Genomic DNA, 15,057 nt, shown 5'->3' with positions numbered 1-15,057 from the left:
TTTCGACAGACGCATGGCTTAATTTAAAAGCTGATGCAATTAGAGATGGGCTAACACTAAGTGGGTTATGAATTTATTACATAATTTCCTTGTGAATAAGAAACCACAGTCGCTTTGTTGGGCTTCATGGCTCCCCAAGGTTACTTATTCACAAAGAAATTACTTCATAAACTCTACCCTTTACAGAATTATATTGATAAGTAAATAAAAATACATGATAAATAGTTATGCACATAGCAAAAATGTGTACATTTTTAAACAATTTAATAATTAATTCAAAACACACATTAAAACTATAATGATCGTGGAAAATGACAATGTATTCTGAACAATTAAAAGAGTATGGAAAGACTGCAGTTCAAAGAAGTTGGAAATTTGCATGAAAAGCAGTCAATGCAGAAAAGTTTTTAAAAATAACCAAGGAAAAATGTATTCAAAATACAATATGTCAAAGTTATCATGACCTTAACCTACTCTCCCTTAAGAGTATTTAGAGGTCATCATTTACAGACCCTTAAAATGCATTCACACCTAGTTGAAAACTCTACACCATGTCAACATATGTTAACATAATTACAATTTCCACATTAAATATTGAATGTACAACTAACAGAGTAGATCTATAAACATTTAAACTACCATGCATATAATGACAATAGTTTAAGCCCGGAATTATAGTTATTCGGGTTTTCCCAGCCTAATCCTCCGGTACAAACAAAATTAAACCGTTGTTATATACACTTGTTACTTCGGAGACAATAGAGTCATTGGACTGTTACATGAATTTCAATAGCTTGATATTCACCTTTTATTTGTACCGGCATGGGAAACCCAGTTAAGTTAATTCCGGGCTATATATATTTCCAAAGGTATTAAACATAGTATATATAATACAACTAACATCATAGCTATAATGTTTCTTATCGGTCTTCTTTTCATGTACATTTCAAACATTTACTTTCTGAATACTTTTAGGAATTTACTATACCAGGGTTAATATGATGAATTCATTGGGCATAAACTCTTCCAAATGATAAAATTCTGAATATCTGGTTTCGATAGCGTAGAAGCCAAAAAAACAAGACTATCACTAGAACCGATGGATGCTCACTTAACACCCATTTTCAGTGAAAAGGCAGATCTTGTAATACAATGTATTGTTAGAAGGTGAATGGTTGAATCATTATTGTAAACAAGTTGAAAATTTTCATAGCAGATAATGTTATGTAGGACTGGACAGGAACTTTTATAGCGTGAATATGGATTTTCAAACATTTTATAACATGTAATGATAAAATATGCTAAATTTTCCAGAGGCACCTATTTCTGAAATATCATAGGTAAAGATCAAGAGATAACTAAAAACGGTGCACTTCCTTTAACTCATTACCATCAGTCGATATTAAAAGTTTTATTTCTATCTCCACTATTTTCCAAGATTCAAATAAAATACATGGCTTCTACAGCTTTGAGAAAGTCTTAAAACGTCTCCCTGACTGCATGTGAATTAAAGATTAACATTAACAAGACTGACAGACTTATGCTTCACCATGATGATACTAGTTTTAAATTTTTGAAAATGCTATGCTCTTCTGCCCCCTAGCTACGATCAGAATAAACAAAAGGAATTATTTGTCATGTGATTCAGCTTGGGCAACCAACTTTTTTGCCACACTTTCTGCAGCAGAAACGAAATGGATTGTTAAGACTCTCTGAAGTGAAAGAATTTAAGTTAAGAAATGCTAGCCTGCAGTTATGTTATTGAAATTGATTTAATAAAGTTTGTTTCCTCACTGAACTTGCATGTAAGTCCGCCAAATTACCAGCGCAACACACCCGGCCCATACGGCCACTCCGAAAGCATTAACATAATAACTATTTCAACTTTGGGCACTGCAACTACAAAAATTGCAAATTCAAGCCTGCTTTTGCTACATGTGGTGAAAGTCGTACTGCAATACGATGTCATAGGTTTTACTCCGCTCAAACCTCTTTTCAACCCCTAATTCTGGCTTTTCGAGGCCAACGACCTAGTCAGCCTGAACTTCCACTTTGCCACAATGCTCGTTACTAACAAGATGTGTACTTTTACCATGTAATAATAATGTTACTGATACAGCCCTATTGCCAATTGATATAAGTGCCTTTTTTATTCCTCACTATACAATAAGGAAGAGGCAGAATTTCTGCTAAATGATTTCACTCGCAGTTTTTAAGCTTGCATTACCAAGAGCCCAGGCAGGAACGAAATTCCCCACAATGAAATTGAATAGGTCTTCTTTGTAATAGGGTTCAATTTAATGGATCATTTTCATGCTGGAAATGCCTACAAAGTGGTGAAACAGCAATAATTCATAAAGGACATACCCACATATTCCCATTCCACTCTGATGGACCTAAACTACTAGCTCGGACAAAAGAAATGGTTCTTTCAGATTCTCGAAAGGCATTGGATAATCAAGAATCAAGAATTGGAAAATATATGGTTAATGGAGTCCAAGGACCATATAGTGGATGGTATTGCACTAGACTATATGTATGGCGTCTTATAAGGAATACAGAGGCTTTTAATATCATTATTGGTTTCCAGTGACTCACAAAGGAAAGCCATGCAATCTCATTCAAATATTTCGGAAGTAGATGCCAGATTAAAGTCAATACAGCCAACACTAAATATATCAAGATTGACAAGATCAATTCAGACAGATATAAAATACTGGAAAGCATCAGAATACATTTCATTTCTTCAGTACTATAGTGCTCCTGTTCTCAAGAACATCTTAGTCACCAGAAGATTTGTTCAGTTTTAATTTCCTGTTAATATACAATGCATATTTTACTTATGTCTGGTTCAGCAGCAAGTGATATCAATTCAGCCCAGTTAATGTTATTTGAGTTTGTCAACAGTTCTCAACTTTGTATGGCACTTGTTTTATGACACTGAATCTCCATCAGCTTGTTCGCTTAGCCGATAGTGTACGGACATTGGGACCCCTCTTTACCCACAGTTGTTTTCCATTTGAGGATAAAAATGGTGTTTTACTCAATATGATTCAAGGGACACAAAACATTGACAATCAAATTTAGACAGCTAAATCAAATCTGCAAAAACTACCAGAGCTAAAAGTTAAAACAATTGTGGGGGTCTAAGAACTTAAAATGCTCTACAACTCGATCAAGAATCCAAACATTTTGACAAGAGGATTATAGATTGCGACAAATATATACATTCTTGGTGCTGTTTAAGCCTTATTTATTTTTGATGAAAAACATGCCACTTTGTGTAGAACAGTTTGTAGAATATGACCCTGTTCTCGCAAACGAAAACATTTATTGCTTAAAATTAAATGCAATAAATTTAATGCACAATTTAATTATTTTTTTCTTAACTACTTTTGCTCTTTTGCTTACAATGAAATGTCATGATTGTATTTGCAGGCACAACTGATGCAGCCTTAGAAGTGTATTGCCCTAGCTATCAGAGATCAGCAACATTGACTTAGTAAATAACTACCAGCCAAAGTTAAGTGCCATTATTGTGACACTGGAAGAGTGTAGACATATTGAGATGAAGGGTCAAGCAGACTGAACTTTGCCTTCTTGAAAGAAAGAAATGGTTGACTGCATCAAATTTTGGTTGCATTATGAAAAAAAATCCCCGATTTCAGAGTTTTCGAACAGTCTTAATTAAGTCAACAAAGCAATTTATAGCAACATCTACATCCTATGGCATATGTAATGAAAAAGTGGCAAAGAGCATTAATCAGAAATAGAAAACAAAACATGTACATGACTGTGGATTCATATTAACACCGAATTTAAGTTTCCTTGTATTGGAGCCAGCCCAAAAGGGAAATGGAGCATCCAAGAAACTTAACAATCCAGCAAGCCCTGGCATGTAACAGAGATTTATGTCTAGAAATGGACGGCGAAGACATTTCCTTAAAGAAAAGCGCCAGTATTGGTATCATTAAGTACAGGGACAGCTTCTTGCGAAATTCTGTTACTTTGTGACATACACCTGTCAGAAAACAAATATCATTCGAATCTACCCTTACAGAAGTACAATGGAAGAAAAATTCTCAAAAATGTGTTCAATATTTTGCAATGTTTTGGGGAATGAATAAATAAGAAAACCACGCTACTGTCGTAATTCCTGAGGCCGATTGGTCAATCGGTTATCAAGTGGTTGGTTTGATTGACAAGACACGCCATGTCAATTGAGGTGCATATTAAAGAGTGTACTGTTTATTTCATTTAAAAACACAGATGAATCAAAAACAGACCTAGTTTGCAAGTTTCAAACAATCTTGAATGCAACTTATACCTTGAATAAGTAATATTGTATGTATGATATTATATAGTTTATATCATGTTCAGATTTGATCAGAAATTATTTCTGAAGTTTTACATTATTAAGTGGCATCGATTAACAATCATTCATATTTTAAGTCATTAATATAAATATCAAATTAAGTCTGGTTTCAAGCTGTTTGAATGACCATACTTTTAAATTTTACAATATGCTGAAATGTTATTTACCTATTGATTGAAATTGACCAGAATCAAGTGGCTTTAGTCAAAGAAGGCACACAATTTAGAATTGGCAAATTGACATTTTTCAAAGTGAGTGAAATGCCTCAACAAGAATCAAAACAAGCAAATCTAAATTGTATTGTTCCTGTAAAATGCCAAATGTATATAGACAATATGATGAAATGTGAAAACAAACACTGTAAGATCAATTGGTACCACCATTGCTGTACCAACAATGTTTAATTCTCAGAAAAATAGCTTTGTACAGTTAATTCCCTATAGGACTGTGTTTTTCATACCTCTGTGCGATATTACACAATTTTCAACAATAATTTTAGGACAAATATTAGCATAATCTATGACATTAGTAATTAAAATCCAAAAACATTTTCTGGAGCTGGTTGTTTTTACAACAATACCAAATGTATTAAATTGATATAGAATTACCGTGTAAAATGGTTTAAACCATTTAAGGCCATGTTTTTCATAATATGCCTCTGTCAATGCGTTAGAAATGTTTTTAATAGGGACAAATTTTATACATATCCCATCTATTTGTATCATTATTATAATAACATTTATCTTTATTATTCTGTTCAAAGTATGATCCTTTTCTTAGTGTCAATATTAGTTGTATGAAACCTTAATAATAGCATGTTAAAGAAAAATCATTATAATAAAACAAACAAATCAGTCTTAACAATGTGTCTGTGATTACTTGAACATTGTGAAATAATGAAAGATAAGAGATTGTTTTCCTGATAGTCGGGCATACCCAAGAAGACATAAATTACATGTTCTCGCACATTATTCTACCTATCTAACAGACAGGATCGAGCTTCTAACTGACAGCCAAATTCAAATGACGAGATGAGAGCTTCTCTGGGCACAGCACCCATCACTCTACATGTTTCAGACTACAAGACTTTCACAAGTAATAGCCGAAATAGATAAGGCACACCAAGCCTGGAAGAAGTCATTCTGTTGTGCGGCGCCTTGGTATAAACTTACTTTACCTGGAGTTAGACATTTAACTATCTTATCGGGATGTTGAGAACCCTGATTTAGGTGAAATTGATGGTGTGCAAATAGTTACGTTAAAAAAGTATGATTTAGGTCGGCAGGCTGATAAATTGCATGTGGACCTTTTAAATTTGTGCAGGCTGGGTAATATAGACCTGATAAAGCCGAACTTGGTGAGGTTATTACATTTTGCAACAATTCATAATCATAGGGGCAAGGATGGAAAGAGGAAACAGTCGGGGCGAGCGAGCGTGCAGGCAGGATGCTTAAAAAGTTATACACACTTCACTCAAATTACACTTCACTCAAATTGATAATGTTTCAAACAGATACTTTTGTTATATTTATTATAAATTTGCAGCAATGAATTATTCGTTGTTTTATAGTGGAGTGGTTTATGAGAATTTTTTTGTCTATAACTTATGTGGTACGCATGTTTTTTGGATAGTTGAATATAATGGATAGTTGTGCGACGCAGGTGCTGTAATAAATGCTTCTACTTAAAATTGAGCATTTAGTAACAACCACTTGTTGCCACGTCTGATACTGATACTGGGGAGCCCAACGGTAGCGATTAAAGGACCAGGCAAATAATTAACAGGGAAACATATACAAATACTGAACTCAATGACATCAAAAATACGCTAACAATGTATTGATCAATGTGAGTTTAGTTGTCAAAGACACGCTGTTGGTGTTTATTTCGAAGCATCCACAACTGTTAACACATTAGTCAACATTGTCAATGACCATGTGAGAAACAGCGCTGATGATATATCAGTTTCTTTGAAAACTGTAAAACAATTTATGCTTAAAAAATCCTTTTGCAATAATCTGCAAAAATGGAAAGATCATAAACCCATCTCTTGATGAATTGATCAATGATAACTTTGTTGTCGAAGACAAAGGTCTTGCCTGCCAAAAGAGTGATATGGACAAAGGCACACTGTCCATGTTCCTTCTCCAACGCAATTACTCAACTGTAAAAGTTCTTTGCAAGAATCAAGAAATACTAGGTAGATCTCTAGCCGAAAGATTATCAGTACTGTGTTCATGCAATGAACAAAGGAACTGCAAATCAATTACAAATCGAGTCAAAATCATCAATATTTGTGAAGAAAATCATCAATTCCTAATTCCATTATAAGGGAAGATTTTCAAATATGTCCATAACGACCACAGAGATAGGGCTTAGATAAGCCTGTGACAACCACTTGTTGCCACGTCAGATACTGTAGAGACTGACAGTAGCGGTCCAAGAACCGGGCGTATATTACAGGAAAAACACATACAAAACCTTAAATTAAATGAGATCAAAAATACCCTTCAAATGTATAAACAATTGTTTGCAAAACAAAAAGAGGAGTTAATCAATGTCAATTTTGCTGTCAAAGACACACTTATGGTGTTTCTTCTGAAGGAATCCTCCACAAAAAATAAATTGATAAATGTGAATTCTGTTGTCAAAGATGCACTGTTGGTGTTTGTTTCGAACGAATCCGCAACAAAGAAATGAATTGATCATTGTGAATTTTGTTGTCAAGGTATATTTCATTCGAAGCATCCAGCACTGTTGACACATTTATAAACATTATCAATGACCATGTGAAAAACAGTGCTGATAATTTACCAGGTTCTTTGAAAACTGTATAACAATTTATGCTTAAACACTCCTTTTAAGAATTCAAAATTACTGGGTAGAACTATTGATGATAGCTTATCAGAGTACTGTATTCATGGAATGAACAAAAAAAACTAAACTCAATTACAAATCAAGTCAAAATCAGTACTATTTGTGACGAAAATCTATCAAATCCCAATTCCATTGTGAGGGAGGAAGGTATAAACATGCCCATATAGACCACAGAGATATGGCCTAGTTGAGCCCTTAGTAACAATCATTAGTAAAAACTTTCGATAACAATATTGGGGAGACCGAAAGGGGCAGGTCGAGGACCGGGCATATATAACAGGAAAACATATTCAAAACCTGAATTAAACAACATCAAAAATACGCTTGCTATGTATCAACATTCATTTGCAAAACAAAAAAAGGAATTGATCGATGTGATTTTTGTTGTCAAAGACACAATGTCGGTGTTTCATTCAAATGCATCCTCAACTGTAAACACATTAGTTAACATTGTCAGTGACCATGTGCAAAACAGCACTGATAATATATAAGATAATATAAAGATATGGCCTAGTTCAGAGCCCTTAGTAACAATCACTAGTTGAATCTTCTGATAACGATACTGGGGAGACTGACAGTGGCTGTTTGAGGACCTGGCAAATATAACAGGGAAACATATATTCAAAACATGAATTAAACAACGTCAAAAATATGCTTGCAATGTATCAACATTCATTTGCAAAACAAAAAAAGGAATTGATCGATGTGAATTTTTTTATTGTCAAAGACACAATGTCGGTGTTTCATTCAAACTCATCCTTAACTGTAAACACATTAGTCAACAATTCCACTGACCATGTGTAAAACAGCACTGATAATATATAAGATAATATATAAACATTTGTTTGCAAAACATAAGAAAGAATTGATCAATGTGAATTTTCTTGTCAAAGACTGTGACATCATTGGTGTTTCTTTCAAAGCATCCAGGATTGTTAACATATTAGTCAACATTGTCAATGACCATGTGAATAACAGTACTGATATTTATCATTTACTTTGAAAACTGTAAAACAATTTATGCTTAAAAACTTCTTTTGCAAGAATCCATAAAAATGGAAAGATCATAAACTCATCTCTTGATGAATTGATCAATGTGAACTTCGTTGTCGAAAACAAAGGTCTTGTCTGCCAAACGTGTGAAATGGACATAAAAAGGATAAAAAAAATTATGACTGTAATCATGGACGTGGATATCTACAACTTGGTTTATGGAAATTGGGTCCCCATTTAAACCTACAAGTCTTATAATTGAGGCTTTAAAAAAACATCAAAAATACTCTTGCAATGTATAAACCATCGTTTGCAAAACAAAGAAAGGAATTCATCAATGTCAATTTTGTTGTCAAAAGGCTGTGTTGTGTCTGTGTTTCATTCAGGAGGAAGGTACAAACATGTCCATATAGACCACAGAGAAACGGCCTAGTTGAGCCCTTAATTACAATCACTTCTTACTTTGTCCGATACTGATACTGGCGAGACTGACAGTAGCATTTTAAGGACGGACTATATACATGTATAACAGGAAAAACATATACAAAACTTGAATTAAACAACATCAAAAATACCTTGCAATGTTTCAACATTCATTTGCAATACAAAAAAAGCAATTGATCGATGTGAATTTTGCTGTCAAAGGTACACTGTCGGTGTTTCTTCAACAAAGAAAGGAATTGATCAATGTGAATTTTGTTGTCAAGGTATGCTTCTTTAGAAGCATCCAAAACCGTAAACACATTAATCAAGATTTTCACTGACCCATGTGCAAAAAGAGTGCTGATATTATATCAGTTTCTTTGAAAGCAGCTGGCTGTAAAACAATTCATGCTTTAAAACTCCTTTTGTGAGAATCAGCAAGAATGGAAAGATCATAAACCCATCTCTTGATGAATTGATTAATGGCTCCTTATTAGATAAATGGAAAAAATAACGTCCGTCACTTTTTTGTTCCAAAGTTTCAAATCTGATGGCATAAATGGTGTAAATTTGATATTCTTAATCCATGTTCACAGCACTGATATAACTGAAATAAAATCTTTCACTTAGTTTTGTTTGTTTTTATTAATTTACTTTTTTTGTCAAAAATGTCAAGGTTTTTCATAGTTCTTATAAGAGGTGGCGAGAGATGGCATGTCAAAAGTGTCAACATTATAACATATTATTCAGGTATATAGTTATTCTGAGTATGCATTCAAGCAAAATATGTTTATTCTTTATAAAGTTGTGTTTAAAACTATTTTATTTTTTATTTCTATGCGAGGAAATTGTGTACAAGAAGGACCTCACGCCCGTTACGTTGTCGGTCAAAATGATCGATATTTTCATTGGAGCCAAACCTATACACACAAATACATATTGATATCTTCAGCACTTATGTTTAAAAGTGCATATATTTTTCTCCAACATTACATCATGTACTCAAATGAAATGGCTATTGTTTTGAAAAAAATGCAAAAAAAGTTGGCAAGTTGAAGTAATGTTATGTCGGTCAAATCCGTAACGACCGTTCATTTGCGTGTACAGGGTTTCGGAGTTTAGCAGAAGGGCAATTTGCACGCTTACAGGTTATATTACAACATCGTTTGTGTAATACGTCATCGATTTGTGCCGTCGTCCAAAAAAATGGAGGAAAAAGAGGTTAGTTGCATTGTCGGTCAAACTATTTTGTTAGATCACGTCCGTCACAGCCTCAGAATCTACATAAAAATGGTGTTTTATTTTGTTTAATGTTCCTGTGATTTGAGAAATATATTTTTGACGGGTTTTCTTTGATTTAAGCTTTAGTTCTTTGGGTAAACGTGCATGTATTTTAAGTCGGTGTTCGGCAGTTATTTTTAGACAGAATCGAAAAATTTCCGCGTTAGTTTTGACACATTTGGTAGCATATCAGATTGTCAAACATAACTGCCGACTGACGATTCGAAAGGCTTTGCAGAAATAATTTATTTTGTCTGAATATTTCAATTCAGTGTGTATTTTCTTGGATTTCATTTTTAAACTTTAATAATTGTGCTGTTTTCAAAGTGAAATATTTTCCCAATACAAATTTATAAATTGCCCGTTACTATTTGACACAGCACAATTGACACGCCGGTTACTTAATGACTCTAAAAACTGAATCGCCCGTGATATTTTGACGTTACATGAATGATCAGAAGTGACATTTGACAGTGAAATGTTGTCAAAGTGTAACATCCATCATAGTTGTGCTGTCATGTTTCACTCAAACATTCTTATGCAGTAGTACAGTTTACAGTGTTATGATGAGAATAATTGAAAGTATTATCAGATATTTGTTTTATTAAAATTACAAGTAGTCACTTTGTGCTGAAACATTTTCAAACACCGTTACTTTTGACAACTACTTTTTGATACAGCCTTGTCAAAAGTAACTACTGATCAAGATTTCTTTAAAAAAGTGGAGTTATTTTACATCTATTCAGGTAAAACTGAAATATATGTGTGTCATAAAGGAGATCTATGTGCAACTTAAATCCATTCAATTTTTTAAAACAGGAGTGACTGCAGATGAATATTAGTGTATGCCTGTTAAGTTTTGACAATGTTTGTGATATTTGACAATGAAAATATGAACAGATTGTACGTGTAAATGCAAATCAATCGTACATTTTTATTTCTATTAAATTAATTTGTTAAATTGAGTGTAAATAAGATCTTTTTCGCCCCTTGTGTCAGACAGGCTATCGTAAAAGGCGGCTAATGGGCTTCAATATATGGAATCTCTGTAACTCTGGATTCCAGCAGGTGGGTGGTTGCGATTCAATGCATTGCATTGTAATGCGTGAGGTTGGACAAAATTATCTCCATGTGAAGCAAGTTGTCAGTTACTTACTTTGTACCCAGTACTGATGGTCTAAGCATGCCTAGGAAAAGTGTATAACTGACTGCTGCGATATAACTGAAACATTGAAGGCGGCGTGAAACCCAAACAAGCAAAACAATTTTAAGACTCGCAAGCCAGAGAATTTCAAGCATAGAAGCACTCTAAATTACAAGTATTCTTCATTTTAACCAGTCTGTGTACTTGTATAGAATGAGTGGACAATTTTTAGATTTTTATACACATTCAAATGTTTGTTTTTGTGGTTTGTTCGGTTTAGATCTGCCATTTTCATGTAATAATTTTATCTGATTAGTTTGCATTTTTTTCATTTGCAAACTATTTATGCAAAGACAATTTATTTACAGCATCTGGAACGTCGTAAAAGCACAAGGACCATTATGTTGACAAGTGTGAAGTCCAGCACAAAGGTTAGCTGCCAAACCAGACTTACACCGGCTGAAAGAGCTATAAAGTAATTTCAAGTTTTCTATTACTAATATAAATTAAAATTGATACCCCGGAAGCACCGAAGACAAACTTGTGCAAGCACTGACAATTTCAGACTCAGTTTTATTGAACTTTTCTGTTCATGGGTAGAACTGAAATGACCTTAGCCCCTAGCACCAACTTAAGAAGTATTCAATTTTCAAAATTAAATATACTGCCACCAGGATCAATGATAACTAATTGTGCTCAATCCACAAGTCATAAAAAACACAGAAATTTAATAATACCTAATAAGAATCAAACATATTTTTTTCAGTTTCAGTCCAGTACTTCCATAAATACACCATCCGCGCTATTTTATTGACCTCCAAACAACTATAGTATATTCTGTAAATCTATAAAGGTAATTTAACCATTGAAATAATTTCTGTTTTAAATTGCTATCATCATGTCTATTTGTACATATCATTTAATATTCACTTCTCTTAAGTTACAGAGAATCCTTGAAAAAAAAATCCTAGAAAATTGAGTGAATACAGACAGAGGGAGAAAGAAAGAAAACGACTGAGTTGGAAGAAAAGACCAGAGTTGCAAATTATTGAAGACAGAATGAAAGCTCGAGAAAGACAAAAAAGGTATTGATCTTGTAGTAATCACTGGCTGTCTGGCTTGCGTAGTGGTAAAAAGGGCTTGCTTCTCACCGCTGCCACCTAGGTTCCATCTACGACATTGACATGTAAGATGGTCATGTGGTCACCAGGTCAGACGAATGGGTTTACTCCCGCACTAAGAACACATGCACGTGAGGATCGGTGCCAACGAGTGCAATTTGAAAGTTACATACATGTACTTGTTTCCTTATCGTTGTAAAATAAATACTTAAAACTTTAGTAATCACTGACCTTTATTTATCACATGACGTCGCTTGTTCGCAACGTATTATAACCACCACATATTTTCTTATAAGACACACATGTAATATTATTCTGCGCTCAGCCTCGGAGAAAGTCTTGAACCCACACATTTAGATCTGTGTAAAGGTTTTTTACACATGTACATTAGAACTTCAATACACAGTTTGTATAAATATTGACTTTTTGTTAGTTTATAATATTCTAAAACTACATTTGATGCGGAAACATTTCTTTGCAGGTTCCGTGAGAAGAGGAAAATGATGGGAGTTGTGACTGAAGAAAAATCCAAAACGAAAAAGGTTTTAACAAGGTCAGAGACTGAAAAACAAAGGGAATACTGGCGAAGGAAACAGGCGGAAAGTCGTGAAAGGCGAAGCAGTCAAAAACATAGAAGATATAAAGAGAAAGATAGGCATTACCGACAAGACAAAAGGAATAATACTGAATCTCATTTGAAAAGGGCACAAAAGAAGTTGAATTTTCCAAAAGACCCTGAGGAATTTGTTAACACGGTGGAGTATCTTGTTCACAACATCACACCAAGAAAGAGAAAAATTATGAAAGAGAAAAATCTATTGAATACCCCTACATCAAGAAAAAAGTTGGCGTTTTTTGAGAAATCATATGAGGTGTTAAAGAACAGTAATAAAAAGAATAACAGTCACTTGGTAAAGCAAAAAATCATTAGAAACCTATCATTTTTGAAAAAGTACAGACTAAGTACAATGCTTGCAAGATTTTTAGGCGTAAGTGATTCATATATTAGCAAACAGTCTATAGCTGGAAACAAAGCGAAACAGCTTAGGAGAGATGCTACCAGTGAACAAAATAAGAAAGTAATTCAAGACTACTTTCAAAGGTGTGATGTATCCACAAATCTTCCCACTGCAAAAAGAGTAAAGAAAGATAACCAGGAACGACGAGTTTTGGATAGACCACTAGCAGAGGTGTACAGACAGTTCAAGGAAGATCATGTGGATGTGAAAGCATCATTTTCAACGTTCGTGAAAAACAAACCAAGCAATGTACAGTCTACAAGAAAGCAGCCATGGTTTGGTTGCTTGTGTGAGAGCTGTGCAAATGTGGACTTGAAGCTAAAGGCTTTGGCACAAGTAGCTGCTAGATCTGGTTCCACTATTAAAGTGAAAGATAAATATGAAGCAGTAGCTATTACATTGTGTGAAAAAGATGAAGGATCGGCGTTTCACAAATTACAGTGCATTCAGCGACAGTGCCTTCACTGTGGTTGTGATGGTATTGTGAGGTATTACCAGCCTTTGGCGGAACAAAACTGTATGGCCACTGTAGTATACTCAAAGTGGGAGCGTGTTAAAAAACAGTACAAGGGTAAAGAAGTTACACAGATCATGCCCGTATCCCATACAGGTAGTGTCACTGAGGTGGTTTTGAACCTTTCAGAAGAGCTGAAGACCTTTGCTGAACATTTGTTTGTTGCTGCATGGCAACAGAAACAGTTCCTTATGCTTCAGAAAAATGTGCCAAAATCCTGGGCAATACTGAACATGGATTTTGCAGAAAACTATACTTGTGTAGCGCAAAGAGAAGTTCAAAGTGCCCATTGGAGCCACAACCAAGTTACAGTCCATCCCACTGTGGCATATTACAGGTGCCAAGAAGAGGGCTGTGAAGATATAGTTACTGAACATCTTATTTTTGTGTCAGATGACAAAGTACATGATGCAGCAGCAGTACAAGAATTCGTTAAATTAGCCAACCAGCATCTCATTCAAAAAAGAGGAGTCACCATATTAAAAGAAATCCAACTTACTGATGGATGTTCAGCTCAATATAAATCAAAGGTACCATTCACTGACATTTCTTGTAGTCAAGCAGATTTTGGATTTTCGATTGAAAGACATTTTTATGGGTCTCGTCACGGAAAGGGTCCATCAGATGGAGCAGGTGCTGTAGTCAAGAGTGCAGTCAGAAGAGCAGTCATGGGTGGGAATGTGGTCGTCAATGATGCCAATGAATTTTTTGAAATTGCAAAGCAAAAGCTCTCAAAAGAAGACACAGATCACAATGAACACTTTAAAAGGACAATTTTTCTTGTGACCGACATCAACCACGATAGACCAGAACGAAGTGATAAGTGCTGTAAAACTTTGAAAGGAACTCGCAAAGTCCAGGCTGTTCAAGCAGTAGACAAGATGATAATTAATACCAGAAATCTAATTTGTTTTTGCGAATTCTGTATCAATGGAGTTGAACAAACATGTGTGAACAGTAACTACGTACACGAATGGAAGGTGAATGACATAAAAAAGCTTCAAAAGATGTTCCCAGAAACAGAGGTAGAGCTAGACCTGCTATAAGACAGAGAGGGAGAAGAAATAGAATGCAAAGTGAACAAGTAAATGACGGTGTCGAGCATGTTCAAGGACGCAGGTGGCATCCAAAGCGGTAGAGGGAGAGGTGGAGTCCGAAGGGGACGAGGCAGAGGTACTATGGAAAGAGTTCGAGGAAGAGGTGGTGCTCAAAGGTTTGTGAATAGGAGAACATTCGATTCCAGCAGTTCAGAGTCTGATGGATTAGTTACAGATATTGATACTGATTCAGAATCAGATAAAGATAAAAAT

At 34.6% G+C, this 15,057-nt stretch overlaps 1 protein-coding gene across 1 annotated transcript; it reads left to right on the top strand.

The window, feature by feature from the left end:
- Nucleotides 1-12,714: 12,714 nt before the first annotated feature.
- LOC128219107 (uncharacterized) lies at nt 12,715-14,793 on the top strand. Its single transcript, XM_052926928.1, has one exon. It carries the CDS (start codon nt 12,715-12,717, stop codon nt 14,791-14,793), a length of 2,079 nt encoding a protein of 692 aa, XP_052782888.1.
- Nucleotides 14,794-15,057: the final 264 nt, after the last annotated feature.

Source organism: Mya arenaria, chromosome 15, assembly GCF_026914265.1.
Source record: "Mya arenaria isolate MELC-2E11 chromosome 15, ASM2691426v1".
Taxonomy (NCBI): Eukaryota; Metazoa; Mollusca; class Bivalvia; order Myida; family Myidae; genus Mya; species Mya arenaria.
This window is presented reverse-complemented; position numbering and strand designations above follow the sequence as displayed.